This window comes from Salvelinus alpinus, chromosome 13 (assembly GCF_045679555.1).
Source record: "Salvelinus alpinus chromosome 13, SLU_Salpinus.1, whole genome shotgun sequence".
Classification (NCBI taxonomy): Eukaryota; Metazoa; Chordata; class Actinopteri; order Salmoniformes; family Salmonidae; genus Salvelinus; species Salvelinus alpinus.
In genome coordinates this window covers 8,727,575-8,747,850 of record NC_092098.1, presented here as the reverse complement: position 1 = coordinate 8,747,850, position 20,276 = coordinate 8,727,575, and the positions used below count along the sequence as shown (strand labels likewise).

Here is a 20,276-nt window from a genome sequence, read left to right as displayed (position 1 = left end):
CCCGCCGTGACATGTTTTGTAACACGATTCGCTATAAAACACTACCTGGTAATGGATAGTTAGAATGTTGTAAAAACAAAAAAAACGGAAGCCCCCGAAGCACACGCATCGCCAATCACCAGTGAATTGATAAGCTGATTTAGCTAACGTGGCCTGGCTACTCAATCTGCCTGCTACCTACTACAGCTTGTGCTTTATTTACAATAGTTTGACAGCTTGCAGCTGATGAAGTTGTAGACAGGTTCTTAGAAATCAGTCCTGGGTGCAGCCAGTGGCAATTGGGGTTAAGTGTCGTGCTCAAGGGCACAGCAACAGTTTTTTCATCTTGTTGCTCTGGGATTCAAACCAGTGACCTTACGGTTACTAGCCCAACGCTCGAACCTCGAGGCTACCTGTCACCCATACATAATACACCCACATCGAACCACACACCCAAGACCCAAATCTCAGGTTTCTTAATGAGCAGCAGAAGGAAAAAAAATGCAGAATCATTGTGTTCAGTCCCCCTTTAACAGGGTACCGTTTAAAGCTAGTATCCTTAATTGCTACATACATTTTTTTTTACCTCGAAATTAATGATATTGACTCTTCATTTTGAAGTCCCAGGAGGTTTTAAATGATTGTGAGCCAGTTTGGGTAATATCCTTGAGTTAACAGCCATGTAACATTTCAAATCTTTCTGCAGAGAAATACACAGATTGTCCCAGCTCCCTCTGCTGATAAACAGCACAGAGGAATTCTCAGACATCTACCTAAGATGTTCCCCCAACATTGCAATTCAACAGCCAAACGATGACTGATTACTGTGGCTGGGAGGGTTCCTATGCAAGTAAACAGTCTCCTGAAAGGGGCATAAATCTGATGAAGACAAGACAGATCATCATTGGTTTCAATGATTTAGAGTCCACCTGCATCTGACGCATCGTGTCACCAAATGGCTTCTCGGAGGTTGTAAATCGTGAAGAGATCTGTCTGATTTGAATGTTAACTAGCAAGTTATTGGAGGCCTATGATTGCAGAACATTTATCAAATGCCAAACTTAGGGTATCAAATCTGTTCATAGCTGCTTTAACATTGAGTGGCACTAGTTGATAACCTCCCACTCAACGCTATTGTATCTTAGCAATGACTTCCTGGAGGTGTTTCTGCTTTGACTTCTGAGAATAATCATTATCTTCCAGGAGAACATGCTCTGATTGAGTGATGCTGTGTGTGTCTTCCAGGGGAGCTGTATGTTGGTGGTGTGGGGAAGAGCATGTACAGCAGCCTGCCCAAGCTGGTTGCGTCCCGGGACGGGTACCAGGGCTGCCTGGCCTCTGTGGACCTGAATGGGAGACTCCCTGACATGATGGCAGATGCCCTCCACAGGGTGGGCCAGGTGGAGCGCGGCTGTGGAGGTACGTCAGACAGGGGCACAGCCATGGGGTCATGGGGCACTCTGAGGAACAGGTCAACTGTGGATCCACCTTATGGTTCACTGCATGAGCATACTTTCCCCCCCCCCCCCCCCCCAGGCCTGAGCACAACCTGTACAGAGGACTCCTGCCATAACCAGGGGGTGTGTCTCCAGCAGTGGGAGGGCTTCTCCTGTGACTGCACCATGACCACTTACAGAGGAGCATTCTGCAGTGACCGTGAGTACTATTTCTTTCATCTCACCAGTGCAGTTCCCAACTCTTCTTAATTAGGCGTTTCCTTTGTCCTTGCCTTGTGACTTCACCCCGACATCGCTGGAAAACGTCACAGAGTACAAGGGAAGGAGAGGAGGTGACGTCCCAAAGGGAAATGTTGAAGAGAACAGCAGTTGAATTCGTTTTTTTTTTTACACGACTGACACGAAGCAAGAATGAAGTTGCGTTTCTAAGGATTTATTAATACCACATCTATTACAACCTCGGTAATGGCAATACTTGAAGGCACATTGGGAATGAAAAATATTCAGCAAAGTTTATGTGCATTATATTCAACTGTCGTGTCAAATGATTATTGGCACAATGCATTATGTGGCTCCAACTGCAAAAGCACCTCATCAAATGATGTGCGTGCATCCGCTGCAAAACGGAATACGTATCATGCATCCTAATCTCGGCAACCCAGAACCAAATCTTGCGTGTCTAGTCGTCACGAGAGACTGTGCATCTTTACTTTGTTTACCAGCAGATTGTATCCGTCCTTCACGGCTGCCAGTCCGAATATCCTGGCATATCAAAGGCAGTGAAGAAGGAAGCAAGGAAAAACAATTCCAGATCCAATCCGTCTCTGGTGGTCATTATGCCTGGGTCAGACTAACAGACACCCGTTGACCTTCCTGTGAGGAGGCTTCTCTAATGCACTTCGTCAGAGCCTCTAAACTGAGGAGTTAATGCCTCTGCATTACATTCAGTCCATCGTTCATTATTAGTCATTGTTATTGACTTGTAGGATCTACATATGCACATACTGAAAGACTGATTATTAGTACCTCCCTTCTAATGGATTAAAGTTTTCCCCGAACATGTCTGATTATACAGTAGTATAGGCAAATACAAACATACCCATGCTTTGCGGGGGGGGGGGTGCTTTTTGTTTTCCTATTTTACTGGGAAATAATGTGATATCAACCCACTATCATAAATGATTGTGAAATAGACACATTTTTTTTGTGTCTACCACACGATTTTGTATAAAGAGCATTTCACTCATAGTTAAAGGCAGTAGGTTACTTAAGACAGAAACGATAGGAGGGAGGTTGGTCGGGGAGGATGGTTAGGCATATAACGCGAAGGTCTAGCAGCCCAACTGCTGTGTGTTTGAATCATATGATGGACAACTTTTTTGCATTTTAGCTAATTAGCAACTTTACTGAACAAAAATATAAAAGTAAAGTGTTGGTCTCATGTTTTAAGAGCTGAAATAAAAGATCACCCAAAAATGTCATACGCACAAGAACCGTATTTCTCTCAAATGTTGTGCACACATTTGTTTACATCCCTGTTAGTGATAATTTCTCATTTGCCAAGATAATCTTATCCACCTGACAGTTGTGGCATATCAAGAAGCTGATTAAACAGCATGATCATTACACAGGTGCACCTTGTGCTGTGGACAATAAAAGGCCACTCTAAAATGGGCCGTTTTGTCACAACACAATGCCACAGATGTCTCAAGTTTTGATGGAGCGTGCAATTGGCATGCTGGCTGCAGGAATGTCAACCAGTGCTGTTGCCACTGGGCACATGCATTATGAAGAAAATGGTTTAGTGGACACAAACAAGTTTCAAGTTTTATTATCACATGCACAAGTACAGTGAAATACTTAACTTGCAAGCACTACCCAACAGCGCAGTATTCAATATCAGAATAGTATAACTAACTAATTTAAAAAAATCTGATTCTACTGCTTGCATCAGTTACCTGATGCGCCTCCCATAGTCTGTTCTGGACAGGGGGATTGTGAAGAGACCTCTGGAGGCATGTCGTGTGGGGTATGCATGGGTGTCTGAGCTGTGTGCTAGTAGTTTAAACAGACAGCTTGGTGCATTCAGCTTGTCAACACTTATTACAAAACAGGTAGTGATGAAGTCAATCTCTCCTACTATTTGAGCAATGAGAGGTTGACATGCATATCATTAATGTTAGCTCCCCGTGTACAAAAATAATGGGGCCTAGACAGCTGCCTTGGGGAATTCCTGATTCTACCTGGATTTTGTTGGAAAGGCTTCCATTAAAGAACATCCCCTATGTTCTGTTAGACAGGTAACTCTTTATCCACAAAATAGCAGGGGGTGTAAAGCCATAACACATATGTTTTTCCAGCAGCAGACCATGATCGATAATGTCAAAAGCCGCACTGAAGTCTAACAAAACAGCCCCACAATCTTTTTATCATCAATTTCTCTCAGCCAATTATAAGTCATTTGTGTAAGTTCTGTGCTTGTTGAATTCCCTTCCCTATAAGCATGCTGAAAGTCTGTTGTCAGTTTGTTTACTGTAACATAGCATTGTATCTGGTTAAACACATGTTTTTCCAAAAGTTTACTAAGGGTTGGTAACAGGCAGCAATTTGAGCCAGTTAAGGGGTCTATTCTATTCTTAGCAGCGGAATGATTTTTGCTTCCATCCAGACCTGAGGGCACACACTTTATTGTAGGCTTAAATTGAACAAATGGCAAATAGGAGTGGCAATATTGTCTGCGATTATCCTCAGTAATTTTCCATCCAAGTTGTCAGACCCCGGTGGCTTGTTATTGTTGATAGACAACAATCATTTTTTCACCTCTTCCACAGTCACTTAACGGAATTCAAAATTACAATGCTTTTCTTTCATAATTTGGTCAGATATACTTGGATGTGTAGTGTCAGTGTTTGTTGCTGGCATGTCATGCCTAAGTTTGCCAGTCTTGCCAATTAAAAAATCATTAAAGTAGTTGGCAATATCAGTGGGTTTTGTGATGAATGAGCTATCTGATTCAAATTTTATTTAAGGTGTGCCAAACCTTTTTACTATCATTCTTTATGTCTTTTATCTTTGTTTCATAGTATAGTATAGTTTCTTCTTCTTTTTATTCAGTTTAGTCACATGATTTCTCAATTTGCAGTACGTTTGCCAATCGGTTGTGCTACCAGACTTATTTGCCATACCTTTTGCCTCATCACACTCAATCATACCATTTTTCAATTTATCATCAATCCACAGGGATTTAACAGTTTTTACAGTCATTTTCTTAATGGGTGCATGCTTATTAGTAACTGGAATAAGACATTTCATAAATGTGGTAAGTGCAACGTCTGGTTGTTCCTCATTACACACCACAACCAGCATATATTCTTTACATCAACATAATAATCACTGCAAAACTTCTTGTATGACCTCTTATACACTATATTAGGCCCAGCCTTTGGAACTTTGGTTTTCCTAGATATGGCTACTATATTGTGATCACTACATCCTATGGATTTGGATATTGCTTTAAAGCACATTTCTGCAGCATTAGTAAAGATGTGATCAATACATGTTGATTATTGAATTACTGTGCTGTTTGTAACTACACTGGTAGGTTGACAGGCACTGGTTACAGTTTGAAGCTTTTTATTGAGTGGGCAGCTTGATGAAAGTCAGTCAATACTGAAATCACCCAGAAAAGATATCTCTGTGTCTTACTAGACCGGCTTCGACACTCGTCGGATGTGGCAGGGCTTGCAAACTATTACAGACTACAAAGGGAAGCATAGCCGAGAGCTGCCCTGTGACACGAGCCTACCAGACGAGGTAAATAACTTCTATGCTCGCTTCGAGGCAAGTAACAATGAAACATGCACTAGAGCATCAGACGTTCCAGACGACTGTGTGATCAGGCTCTCCGCAGCCGATTTGAGTAAGACCTTTAAACAGGTCAACATTCACAAGGCCGCTGGGCCAGACGGATTACCAGGACGTGTACTCCGAGCATGCGCTGACCAACTGGAAAGTGTCACTGGGTAACCTCTCCCTGTCTGAGTCTGTAGTACCAACATGTTTCAAGCAAACTACCATAATCCCTGTACCCAAGAACACTAAGGTAACCTGCCTAAATGACTACCGGCCCGTAGCACTCACGTCTGTAGCCATGAAAGGCTTTGAAAGGCTGGTCATGGTTCCCATCAACACCATTTTCCCAGAAACCCTAGACCCACTCCAATTTGCTTACTGCACCAACAGATCCACAGATGATGCAATCTCTATTGCACTCCACACTGCCCTTACACACCTGGACAAAAGGAACACCTATGTGAGAATGCTATTCATTGACTACAGCTCAGCGTTCAACACCTTAGTGCCCTCAAAGCTCATCACTAAGCTAAGGACCCTGGGACTAAACACCTCCCTCTGCAACTGGATCCTGGACTTCCTGACGGGCCGCCCCCAGGTGGTAAGGGTAGGTAACAACACATCCACCACGCTGATCCTCAACACGGGGGCCCCTCAGGGGTGCGTGCTCAGTCCCCTCCTGTACTCCCTGTTCACTCATGACTCTACGGCCAGGCACGACTCCAACATCATCATTAAGTTTGCTGATGACACAATAGTGGTGGGCCTGATCACAGACAACGACGAGACAGCCTATAGGGAGGAGGTCAGAGACCTGACCGTGTGGTGCAAGGACAACAACCTCTCCCTCAACGTGATCAAGACAAAGGAGATGATCATGGACTACAGGAAAAGGACTGAGCACACCCCCATTCTCATCGACGGGGCTGTATTGGAACAGGTTGAGAGCTTCATGTTCCTTGGCGTCCACATCACCAACAAACTAACATGGTCCAAGCACACCAAGACAATTGTGAAGAGGGCACAATAAAACCTATTCCCTCCTCAGGAGACTGAAAATATTTGGCATGGGTCCTGAGATCCTCAAAAAGTTTTACAGCTGCACCATCGAGAGCATCCTGACGGGTTGCATCACTGCCTGGTATGGCAACTGCTCGGCCCCCGACCGCAAGGCACTGCAGAGGGTAGTGCGTACAGTCCAGTACATCACCGGGGCCAAGCTTCCTGCCATCCAGGACCTCTATACCAGGCGGTGTCAGAGGAAGTCCCTAAAAATTGTCAAAAACTCCAGCCACCCTAGTTATAGATTGTTCTCTCTGCTACCACGCGGCAAGCGGTACCGGAGCGCCAAGTCTAGGTCCAAGAGGCTTCTAAACAGCTTCTACCCCCAAGTCATAAGACTCCTGAACAGCTAATCCAATGGCTACCCAGACTATTTGCATCGCCCCCACCCCCACGCTGCTGCTACTCTGTTATTATCTATGGATAGCCACTTTAATAACTCTACCTACATGTACATAATTACCTCAATTACCTCGACACCGGTCGAGGTAATTGAGGTAATTATGTAATTAATAACATTGACACATTGACTCTGTACCGGTACCCCCCTGTATATAGCCCCGCTACTGTTATATTATTTACTGCTGCTCTTTAATTATTTGTTATTCTTATCTCTTATTTTTGGGGGGATTTTCTTTAGACTGCATTGTTGGTTAAGGGCTTGTAAGTAAGCATTTCACTGTAAGGTCTACACCTGTTGTATAACATTGTATTGATATCACATACTTTTTCAAGCATTTCACACATATTATCCAGATACTGACTGTTAGCAGTTGGTGGTCTATAGCAGCTTCCCACAAGAATGGGCTTTAGGTGAGGCAGATGAACCTGTAGCCATATTACTTCAACAGTATTTAACATAAGATCCTCTCTAAGCTTTACAGAAATGTGGTTCTTAATATAGACCACAAATCTGCCACCATCTACATTTATGTATTTTCTGTAGATGTTATAACCATGTATTGCTACCTCTGTATCATCAAGGGTATTACCTAAGTGAGTTTCAGAGATTGTCAGAATATGAATGTCATCTGTTACTAGCAAGTTATTGACTTCATGAACCTTGTTTCTTAAGCTACATATGTTAACGTAGGGTATTTTTAGCACTTTTCTGGGATGCTTGATTATTGTCATTGATTTACTGGGAAGCTTAGCAGAAGTAGACATATTCATGTCTATGTTAGTGCAGGGTGAGCTGCACACAGTGGACTTCCTACTAGGGCACACCGCCTCAGTGCTAACAGTATAACTCTGGTTCATAGGCACATGATTACTGCATACAATGGCTGTAGGATCAACATAGGCATTTAGGGACTTTTCCAACAGTCTTGAAGGAGTTCCCACATATGCTGAGCACTTGTTGGTTGCTTTTCCTTCACTCTGCGGTCCAACTCATCCCAAACCATCTCAATTTGGTTGCGGTTGTATGATCGTGGAGGCCAGATCATCTGATGCAACACTCCATCACTCTCCTTCTTGGTCAAATAGCTCTTACACAGCCTGGAGGTGTGTTGGGTCATAGTCCTGTTGAAAAACAAATAATAGTCCCACTAAGCGCAAACCAGATGGGATGGCATATCGCTGCAGAATGCTGTGGTATCCATGCTGGTTAAGTGTGCCTTGAATTCTAAATAAATCACTGACAGTGTCAACAGCAAAGCACCATCACGCCTCCTCCTCCATGCTTCACGGTGGGAACTACACATGCGGAGACCATCTGTTCACCTACTCTGCGTCTCACAAAGACACGCCGGTTGGAACCAAAAATCTCACATTTGGACTCCTCAGACAAAAGGACAGATTTCCAATGTTCTAATGTCCATTGCTTGTGTTTCTTGGCCCAAGCAAGTCACTTCTTCTTATTGGTGTCCTTAAGCAGTGGTTTCTTTGCAGCAATTTGACCATGAAGGCCTGATTCCAGCAGTCGCCACTGAACAGTTGATGTTGAGATGTGTCTGTGAAGCATTTATTTGGGCTGCAATTTCTGAGACTGGTAACTCTAATGAACTTATCCTCTGCAGCAGAGGTAACTCTGGGTCTTCCTTTCCTGTGCCGGTCCTCATGAGAGCCGACTGCACTTGAAGAAACTTTCAAAGTTCTTGACATTTTCCGGATTGACTGACCTTCATGTCTTAAGGTAATGATGGACTGTCGTTTCTCTTTGCTTATTTGAGCTGTTCCTGCCATAATATGAAGTTGGTCTTTTACCAAATAGGGCTATCTTCTGTATACCACCGCTACCTTGTCACAACACAACTGATTGTCTCAAACGTATTAAGAATCAAATAAATTAACTTTAAACAAGGCAGACCTGTTAATTGAAATGCATTCCAGGGGACTACCTCGTGAAGCTGGTTGAGAGAATGCCAATAGTCTGCAAAGCTGTCATCAAGGCAAAGGGTGGCTACTTTGAAGAATCTAAAATCTAAAATATATTTTGATTTGTTTAACACTTTTTTTGGTTACTACATGATTCCATATGTGTTATTTCATAGCTTTGATGTCTTCACTATTATTCTAAAATGTAAAAATAAAGAAAAACCCTGGAATGAGTAGGTGTATCCAAACTTTTGACTGGTACCTTTCATATGACATGGCTGAAAAGTGACTGGTAGCAGGAATATATAAATACTTATGGTAATATACTAATGGTAATATACACTGAGTGTACAAAACATTAGGAACACCTTCCTTATATTGAGTTGCACCCCCTTTTGCCCTCAGAACAGCCTCAATTCGTCAGGGCATGGACTTTACATGGTGTCGAAAGCGTTCCACAGGGATGCTGGCCCATGTTAACGCCAATGCTTCCCACAGTTGTGTCAAGTTGGCTGGATGTTCTTTGGATGGTGGACCATTATTGATATACACGGTGGTCTGCACATGTCCTGAGGACACGACCTGGAATGTGTTGACCCTTTTAAAAACCTTACTCACGTCAGCCTCGGAGAGAGAGAGATCACCCAGTCCTCCAGATCAGCGGGGACCCTCATGCAGGGCTCTGTGTTGTATTTGTCAAAGCGTACATGAAAGGCATTGAGTTTGTCTGGTAGAGAGGCATTGTTGAGCACATCACGTCTAAGGATTCCTTTTTAGTTGGTAATGTACATTAGGCCCTGCCACATGCATTGAATGTTGGAGCCGGTATAATAGGATTCGACCTTGTCCCGATATTGCCCTTTTGGGGAGGGCCTTGTATGCTGGCTTATGGGTTGAATAACAGTGGTCTCAATCTCTATTGCCCCTATTGGTGAAGGAGATGTGTTGATAGAAGTTGGGCATCACATGTCTTAGAGATGCAGAATTAAAATCACCGGAAACAAATAAAGCAGCCTCCGAGTGCATGGCTTCCTGCTTGTTTTGTAGTCTAAGTGCCAGCTTGTTATTGTTGTTCTGAGGTGGAATATATACAGCAGTCCTGATAACAGATGAAAACTCTCTTGGGAGGTGGAAGGGTCGTTGTTTGATCATCAGGTATTCCAAGACGGATGGACAATGGGTCTAAAGTCTGCACGCGATTTGTTGTTGATGAGAGACATACCCCTCCCCCTCTGGATTTCCCTGAATCTGATGTCCTGTCCGCTCGGTGAATGGACACTCCATTGATTTGGATAGCCATGTCTTGTCCGAAAACCGTGTGGAAAACCGTGTGGAAGACACTAAACATTGCCAGGAAATGATATGTTGTTTTTGCTCTCCCTTCATTTTGCTTCCATAAAAAAGCTCTGGGGAACAGACTAATGTGCTAAATGAAAATAGTGGGTCCTGTATTTCATAAATACTACAAAGAGGTTTCAGGTGTGTGTGTGTGTGTGTTTGCTAATGCAATATAAATACATTTTTAATAAGTTGGAAATAATTGCTCTGTATTTTCTATGTTACTTAGAGATGACTCACAGTAGGATGTTTATAGTAACCTATTTGACTTCGCAGTTGATTTCTTCCTCTGTACTAAATAACTGTGTTGTTTTTAATGCTAATTCAAGGGCTCTTATTGGTCATAATAGCAGAGGATTAACATAAGCTTTCTGTCAAGTGGCCTCGAAGAGTTCATCCTCGTTTGCTGCAGTGACGTGCAGAAATATTAACCAAGTAATGGTGCTTTTTGTGTATGCCTCAGAGTTATTCGGCCTATGACTTCAATATATATATGATGCAGTGCTTTATAAAGTGAGGGGGGCAATAACTCGATACTCCAGCTCCCTTGGGGGAGTAATTTAGATGATCCTTTTCAGATAGCAACGCACACTGTTGCAGCCTCGTTATGACAAGGACAGTGAGGATTCAGCTGCTGCTATAGCCTTACTGATACCCTCAGAGCTACTGTACGTTCTCATACACGGCAACGTATGAAACGGCCCAATATATGAACATCTTAGATTTCAGACTCTGATAATGGTTTGTCTTGAAACGGCTTCAATCAGTCACTGACAGAAGGTTTGGACATTGGTACTGTTTGTGTTGGTTAGAAGTGTTTTGCTCTGGGAATGACTTGACACGTTGACATTGTAATTTAAACGCACTAAAACAACTACTATTAAAACTTTCACTGACAACTTGGTGACAAAACAAGCGCTGTATTTACTTTACATTTGGGCTCACAATTAATAGGAAGAAAAAAATATATCCGGAAACAGAGATTCGGAGAGAATGTAATTACGTTCTCCTTTTGTTGTTATTTTTTAAGCCAACCAAGCTATACAGAGTCCGTTTAGATATGTTATACTCAAAACGGAATCAAATAATCCTGTTCTTACTTTGTTCTTTTACCCTCAAACAATAACCATCAATATGCTTTTTATGTTTGTTGTCAGAATAATGATATAGTGTTAGGTCTAGACTAATCATCATAGACATCCAGATGTTGAGCTGGGTTCGAGTGCCACCAGGTTGGTGTTCTGTGCTTTAATTCTCACACTAGAGTTCTTTCTGCAAGGCAAACATATGGAGGGTGTAATGACAGGTTAACCTCTATAATGAGACAAGATTGTTTTGGAATATTCATGATCTGTCTTCACACTGCCTGGATGGGAGGAAGAATGAACAACAGCATAGGGATTCCTAGACCGCAAACTGTTGTTGGTATATAGGCCTATTGTACTTTGTTTTACCTGTATTTAGCAATAGCTTAAACAAAAGACTAAACAGAGTAACACCAATATACTGTATTAAGTATATAATTTAATTAATATACAGGATTTTATATAATATATGTTTAACTAAAGGGACACCAAGGTAAGAACTCTATCAATAATCAAGTAACCTTTTACTGCAGTGGGCTAAAATCAGTCAAACAAATGTACTTTGAAACAAAAGTATGCACCTCACACACATGGTTATGGGCTCAGATATAGAGTTGAAATGTTTTCAATTTTGAGTTCGCATCTCAATATTACACTCATATTACACTCAATATTACACTTATTACAGTACATTCGGAAAGTATTCAGACCCCTTAACTTAAGAAAAAACCCCGAATGAGTGTCCAAAGCTTTGACTGGTATTGTACATTTCTTAATACGGCTGTAACGTAACAAAATGTGGAACGAATCGAAGAGATCTGCACACTTCCTGAATGCATACATCACAGAAGAATATAAAACCAAACTGTTTGACTTACCGATTTTTTTATGAATGTTTATTAATTATAAAATGATGAAAAAATATGACATTCCACCCATGAGGCCACCAGGTCATTTGACTTCCGGGAAGGGTTTTTAAAATAGCGAATCATCTCGTGTTTGTTTCTCTCTCCGCTTCTTCTCATACCAGCCTTCCTAACTTCTCTCACTACCATTAGAAAGCAGAACACGTTTCAGCTCTTCCAGTGTGCTGCCCTCAAGGACTCCGTTTGATAATCCCTCTTCAGTCATCTCCATGGCATCTGCTCAGATTTCTCAGGGTTCATGCTGCTAAGGGTTCTTTGCATTGCACCCCAGTCTTAACCCTTGAGCTGCAGCGAGCTATAACACAAACGAGATGCTACACTTCCATGTCCCCTGTAATACATCACAGACCTGGACTGACTCACTTTACCTCTCTCTTTCTAAGTTGATCACCTCTCTAGTTCTTTCTGCTCGCTTTGTGCTCATCTACTCACATCAATAACTATTTCCACTCCTTGTTCATGTCCTTCAGATTACCACCCAGCCTGCCCTGTTCACTGCTGCTAGGGCTGTCTATCTCTCAGGTCTGTCCCTGTCCAGCCATCTTCAATGCCTCTGGGGCTGTCTGTCTCTGGTCTGTTCAGTGGTAGGGCTGTCTATCTCTCTCAGGTCTGTTCAGTGGTAGGGCTGTCTGTCTCTCGCAGGTTTGTTTGTGTACAGTGGCTTGCGAAAGTGTTCACCCCCTTGACATTTTTTCTATTTTGTTGCCTTACAACCTGGAATTAAAATAGATTTTTTGGGGCGTTTGTATCAATTGATTTACACAACATGCCTACCACTTTGAAGATGCAAAATATATTTTATTGTGAAACAAACAAAGAAATAAGACAAACAGAAAGCTTGAGCGTGAATAACTATTCACCCCCCTAAGTCAATACTTTGTAGAGCCAGCTTTTGTAGCAATTACAGCTGCAAGTCTCTAGGGGTATGTCTCTAAAAGCTTGGCACATCTAGCCACTTGGCACATCTAGCCATTCTTCAAGGCAAAACTGCTCCAGCTCCTTCAAGTTGGATGCGTTCTGCTGGTGTACAGCAATCTTTAAGTCATACCACAGATTCTCAATTGGATTGAGGTCTGGGCTTTGACTAGGCCATTCCAAGACATTTAAATGTTTCCCCTTAAACCACTCAAGCGTTGCTTTAGCAGTATGCTTATGGTCATTATCCTGCTGGAAGGTGAAACTCCGTCCCAGTCTCAAATCTCTGGAAGACTGAAACAGGTTTCCCTCAAGAATTTCCCTGTATTTAGCACCATCCATCATTCCTTCAATTCTGACCAGTTTTCCAGTCCCTGCCGATGAAAAACATCCCCACAGCATGATGCTCCCACCACCATGCTTCACTGTGGGATGGTATTCTCGGGGTGATGAGAGGTGTTGGGTTTGCGCCAGACATAGCGTTTTCCTTGATGGCCAAAAAGCTACATTTTAGTCTCATCTGACCAGAGTACCTTCTTCTATATGTTTGGGGAGTCTCCCACATGCCTTTTGGCGAACACCAAATGTGTTTGCTGATTTTTTTCTTAAGCAATGGCTTTTTTCTGGCCACTCTTCCGTAAAGCCCAACTCTGTGGAGTGTATGGCTTAAAGTGGTCCTATGGACAGATACTCCAATCTCCACTGTGGAACTTTACAGCTCCTTCAAGGTTATTTTTGGTCTCTATGTTGCCTCTCTGATTAATGCCCTCCATAACTGGTCCGTGAGTTTTGGTGAGCGGCCCTCTCTTGGCAGGTTTGTTGTGGTGCCAGATTGTTTCCATTTTTTAATAATGGATTTAATGGTGCTCTGTGGGATGTTTTGATATTTTTTTATAATCCAACCCTGATCTCTACTTCTCCACAACTGTGTCCCTGACCTGTTTGGAGAGCTCTTTGGTCTTCATGGTGCCACCCCTTGCTTAGTGGTGTTGCAGACTCTGGGGCCTTTCAGAACAGGTGTATATATACTGAGATCATGTGACAGATCATGTGACACTTAGATTGCACACAGGTGGACTTTATTTTAGTAATTATGTGACTTCTGAAGTTAGTTGGTTGCACCAGATCTTATTTAGGTGCTTCATAGCAACGGGGGTGAATACATATGCACGCACCACTTTTCCCGTTTAAATTTTTTTGAAACAAGTTCTTTTTTTCATTTCACTTCACCAATTTGGATTATTTTGTGTATGTCCATTTACATGAAATCCAAATAAAAATGCATTTAAATGACAGGGTGTAATGCAACAAAATAGGAAAAACACCAAGGGGATGAATACTTTTGCAAGGCACTGCATGAGTCAGACAGAACAGAAGCCCTAAGGAACTGGCTGCTAGCTCAGCTCAGAAACGCTTCATTACACAGGTAACAAAGCATGAGCGTCTTGTAATTGCCTGGCATGGCTACCTGGGCCATAAACACAGACATTTTAATAGGACACTGTGTTCAGAGACACAAAGGTCACTATTTGTGTATATATGATGAAATACTGGAGGTAGGACACATTCCACCAGAATGTCTACAAAAGGGTAGCCTGAGAGCCGACAAACCATGAAAATGTATGTATGAACTGTATGTACTGTTTGACAAATGTGTTATTGAATAAGTGCGCAATTGTCTTTTCAGTGTTGATACTGGGTGTTTCTACTGAATTACCAGTAAAATGACATGAGTCTAGTGATGCATTAAATGTACTTTCCTCTTTCTAGTCAAATACATTCTTGTTGTGCTTGTATTTGGAACTAGCTGTGTTGTTGAGGCCCATGCAGTAAACCCTGTATGTGAGGCTTTCGTTTGTGTAACCCATTTAGTCTGTGTAACCCATTTAATTATCAGATCCACTGGACAGTGCTCCGCTGACCTTTTCCAACCTTTGGGTTACGTGTTCTAGACAGAGATAATTTGATGCAAGCTGATGATGCCTTGCAGCTCGTTAGAGTGCAAACAGGCAGTGGCAGTGTTCAGCTTTGTTTAGCAGATTGGAAAAGACCAGCGAGTGTGAGTCCCTGCCAGCTTCTCTGATGGGAGACGGGGTGTTTGATGATCAGTCATGGGCTCCTATGTCTCACTCTGCACCCTGGCTGCCGGAGAGGGAGTTCAATATCACTTGAATGTCACGGAAACTAATTGGTGAGAGTTAGGATATTAAGTCTAATCTATACCGCTGCATACCGTACCATTGTCCCTGAGATGAATACATACCTGTTCTGTGGCATGTTGTATAACAGGGATCATCAGCCAGATTCAGCCGCTGACCGATTTTTGTCTCGAGAGGGTGGTCAGGTAGCCGGGAACATAGTTACAAATAATTAGCAGACTGCAAATTGACCACAAGATGCCCAAACCAATATAATATTTGACGAAATCGACGACTCATTGCGAGCTCACAGAACAGGGCTCCGGGCAGCCGAGCGGAAATGGAGGAAAACTCGCCTCCCTGCGGACCTGGCATCCTTTCACTCCCTCCTCTCTACATTCTCCTCTTCTGTCTCTGCTGCTAAAGCCAATTTCTACCACTCTAAATTCCAAGCATCTGCCTCTAACCCTAGGAAGCTCTTTGCCACCTTCTCCTCCCTCCTGAATCCTCCTCCCCCTCCTCCCCCCTCCTCCCTCTCTGCGGATGACTTCGTCAACCATTTTGAAAAGAAGGTCGACGACATCCGATCCTCGTTTGCTAAGTCAAACGACACCGCTGGTTCTGCTCACACTGCCCTACCCTGTGCTTTGACCTCTTTCTCCCCTCTCTCTCCAGATGAAATCTCGCGTCTTGTGACGGCCGGCCGCCCAACAACCTGCCCGCTTGACCCTATCCCCTCCTCTCTTCTCCAGACCATTTCCGGAGACCTTCTCCCTTACCTCACCTCGCTCATCAACTCATCCTTGACCGCTGGCTACGTCCCTTCCGTCTTCAAGAGAGCGAGAGTTGCACCCCTTCTGAAAAAACCTACACTCGATCCCTCTGATGTCAATAACTACAGACCAGTATCCCTTCTTTCTTTTCTCTCCAAAACTCTTGAACGTGCCGTCCTTGGCCAGCTCTCCTGCTATCTCTCTCAGAATGACCTTCTTGATCCAAATCAGTCAGGTTTCAAGACTAGTCATTCAACTGAGACTGCTCTTCTCTGTGTCACGGAGGCGCTCCGCACTGCTAAAGCTAACTCTCTCTCCTCTGCTCTCATCCTTCTAGACCTATCGGCTGCCTTTGATACTGTGAACCATCAGATCCTCCTCTCCACCCTCTCCGAGCTGGGCATCTCCGGCAAGGTCCACGCTTGGATTGCGTCCTACCTGACAGGTCGCTCCTACCAGGTGGCGTGGCGAGAATCTGTCTCCGCACCACGTGCTCTCACCACTGGTGTCCCCCAGGGCTCTGTTCTAGGCCCTCTCCTATTCTCGCTATACACCAAGTCACTTGGCTCTGTCATATCCTCACATGGTCTCTCCTATCATTGCTATGCAGACGACACACAATTAATCTTCTCCTTTCCCCCCTCTGATAACCAGGTGGTGAATCGCATCTCTGCATGTCTGGCAGACATATCAGTGTGGATGACGGATCACCACCTCAAGCTGAACCTCGGCAAGACGGAGCTGCTCTTCCTCCCGGGGAAGGACTGCCCGTTCCATGATCTCGCCATCACGGTTGACGACTCCATTGTGTCCTCCTCCCAGAGTGCTAAGAACCTTGGCGTGATCCTGGACAACACCCTGTCGTTCTCAACTAACATCAAGGCGGTGACCCGTTCCTGTAGGTTCATGCTCTACAACATTCGCAGAGTACGACCCTGCCTCACGCAGGAAGCGGCGCAGGTCCTAATCCAGGCACTTGTCATCTCCCGTCTGGATTACTGCAACTCGCTGTTGGCTGGGCTCCCTGCCTGTGCCATTAAACCCCTACAACTCATCCAGAACGCCGCAGCCCGTCTGGTGTTCAACTTTCCCAAGTTCTCTCACGTCACCCCGCTCCTCCGCTCTCTCCACTGGCTTCCAGTTGAAGCTCGCATCCGCTACAAGACCATGGTGCTTGCCTACGGAGCTGTGAGGGGAACGGCACCTCCGTACCTTCAGGCTCTGATCAGGCCCTACACCCAAACAAGGGCACTGCGTTCATCCACCTCTGGCCTGCTCGCCTCCCTACCTCTGAGGAAGTACAGTTCCCGCTCAGCCCAGTCAAAACTGTTCGCTGCTCTGGCACCCCAATGGTGGAACAAACTCCCTCACGACGCCAGGTCAGCGGAGTCAATCACCACCTTCCGGAGACACCTGAAACCCCACCTCTTTAAGGAATACCTAGGATAGGATAAAGTAATCCTTCTAACCCCCCCCCCCCCCCCTTAAAAGAGTTAGATGCACTATTGTAAAGTGGTTGTTCCACTGGATATCATAAGGTGAATGCACCAATTTGTAAGTCGCTCTGGATAAGAGCGTCTGCTAAATGACTTAAATGTAATGTAAATGTAAATGTAACGAAAACATAATAATAATCATTTAAAACCCTGCTTACATTTTTATATGATCACGTAACAGCCCAAATAATGGAAAAACTTGAATGAGGGATACAATGAGTATATTGAAAGCAGGTGCTTCCACACAGGTGTGGTTCCTGAGTTAATTAAGCAATGAACATCCCATCATGATTAGGGTCATGTATAAAAATGCTGGGCAGGCCATTATTTTGGCCACCATGGCTATGCCCCCATAGGATGACAATGCCGCCATCCACAGTGCACAAAGGGTCACTGAATGGTTTGATGTGCATGAAAACAATGTAGGCTATATGCCATGGCCGTCTCCACCACCAGATCTTAACCCAATTGAACCCCTATGGGAGATTCTGGACCGGTACCTGAGATAGTGTTTTCCATCAACGAAACCAAAAGATGGCATTTCCCTTTGAAGAATGGTGTCCCATCCCTCCAATAGAGTTCCAGACACTTCTATCTGAAGTGCAAGGTGCAATGAAGCTGTTCTGGCTTGTAATGGCCCAACACCCTATTAAGACTTTATGTTGGTGTTTTCTTTATTTTGGCAGGTACCTACAGTTGCAGTCAGAAGTTTACATACTCTTAGGTTGGAGTCATTAAAACTTGTTTTTCACTCACTCCACAAATTTCTTGTTAAACTATAGTTTTGGCAAGTCGGTTAGGACATCTACTTTGTGCATGACACAAGTAATTTTTCCAACAATTGTTTACAGACAGATTATTTCACTTATAATTCACTGTATCACAATTCCAGTGGGTCAGAAATGTACATACACTAAGTTGACTGTGCCTTTAAACAGCTTGGAAAATTACAGAAAATGATGTCATGGCTTTAGAAGCATCTGATAGGCTAATTGACATCATTTGAGTCAATTGAAGGTGTACCTGTGGATGTATTTCAAGGCCTACCTTCAAACTCAGTGCCTCTTTGCTTGACATCATGGGAAAATCAAAAGAAATCAGCCAAGACATCAGAAAAAAAATGGTAAACCTCCACAAGTCTGGTTCATCCTTGAGAGCAATTTCCAAACGCCTGAAGGTACCACGTTCATCTGTACAAACAATAGTATGCAAGTATACACACCATGCAGCCGTCATAACGCTCGGGAAGGAGACGCCTTCTGTCTCCTAGAGATGAATGTACCTTGGTGTGAAAAGTGCAAATCAATCCCAGAACAACAGCAAAGGACCTTGTGAAGATGCTGGAAGAAACGGGTACAAAAGTATCTATATCCACAGTAAAACAAGTCCTATATCGACATAACCTGAAAGGCCACTCAGCAAGGAAGAAGCCACTGCTCCAAAACCGCCATAAAAAAGCCAGACTATGGTTTGCAACTGCACATGGAGACAAAGATATGTTCTCTGGTCTGATGAAACAAAAATAGAACTGTTTGGCCATCATGACCATCGTTATGTTTGGAGGAAAAAGGGGGAGGCTTGCAAGACAAAGAACACCATCCCAACCTTGAAGCACGGGGGTGGCAGCATCATGTTGTGGGGGTGCTTTGCTGCAGGAGGGACTGGTGCACTTCACAAAATAGATGGCATCATGAGGCAGTAAAATTATGTGGATATATTGAATCAACATCTCAAGACATCAGTCAGGAAGTTAAAGCTTGGTCGCAAATGGGTCTACCAAATGGTCAACGACCCCAAGCATACTTCCAAAGTTGTGGCAAAATGGCTTAAGGACAACAAAGTCAAGGTATTGGAGTGGCCATCACAAAGCCCTGACCTCAATCCTATAGAAAACTTGTGGGCAGAACTGAAAAAGCGTGTGCAAGCAAGGAGGCCTACAAACCTGACGCAGTTACACCAGCTCTGTCAGGAGGAATGGGCCAAAATTCACCCAGCTTATTGTGGGAAGCTTGTGGAAGGCTACTCGAAACGTTTGACCCAAGTTAAACAATTTAAAGGCAATGCTGCCAAAAACTAGGTGAGTGTATGTAAACTTCTGACCCACTGGGAATGTGATGAAAGAAATAAAAGCTGAAATAAATCATTCTCTCTACTATTATTCTGACATTTCACATTCTTAAAATAAAGTGGTGATCCTAACTGACCTAAGACAGGGAATTCTTACTAGGATTAAATGTCAGGAATTGGAAAAACTGAGTTTAAATGTATTTGGCTAAAGTCTATGTAAACTTCCGACTTCAACTGTATATCTCTATTATTTGTTTGAATACTTTGGGACAGATTTCCAAAGTGAAAATCACTTCGATCTGATTTTCTGGTGTTTTTACAGTATTTTATGTCCAACTATAAAACCAAATTTTTTAAAAACATTTGCTCAGAAAGGGGGCCAAATAAAATCACTGGCTGTTGGGGTACCCTGTTGTATCGCATGTTGTATACCCTCTTGGATATAGAGTAGAGTACCGTTGAGCATTGTAATCTCTCTCTAACTGATTAGTGATGTACATAAGATACATTGACACGAAAACTGTCGCTGGGCCTTTTCACAGTTTCTCACACAAGTTATGTTTTATCACAACAAAGCGTTGCCTAGTTATCCTACCTAGTTATCCTACCATCTCTGTATGAAAAAAAACACACAAAAGAAATCAGTGGGTTCCACCGGCGTGAACTAGTGTGACTTTCAACAGTGCAGAGCTTGACATGGCATTTTAGTAGATTATGTCCCCCTGTTGCGCTCTTTTAATTTAAACCATTTTGGAGTTAGCAGGAGGCCTGTGGATACTTTGTTTGCAACTGTGATTGAAACTCCAAAGAGTTTCTTAGGAAAAACACTGGCTTAAAAAAAAAGGCAATTTACTGAATCAGAATCTTTT

General features: G+C 43.4%; 1 protein-coding gene across 5 annotated transcripts in view; it reads left to right on the top strand.

Moving 5' to 3' along the window:
* LOC139536951 (neurexin-2-like) overlaps positions 1–20,276 on the top strand; it is a 322,196-nt gene that overhangs the window by 160,946 nt on the left and 140,974 nt on the right. For all 5 annotated transcript variants that reach the window (XM_071337713.1, XM_071337712.1, XM_071337711.1 and 2 more), the window contains 2 exons: positions 1,225–1,398; positions 1,516–1,635. In XM_071337713.1, coding sequence (XP_071193814.1) covers positions 1,225–1,398; positions 1,516–1,635 — 294 coding nt within the window. The remainder of the gene's footprint in view (positions 1–1,224; positions 1,399–1,515; positions 1,636–20,276) is intronic.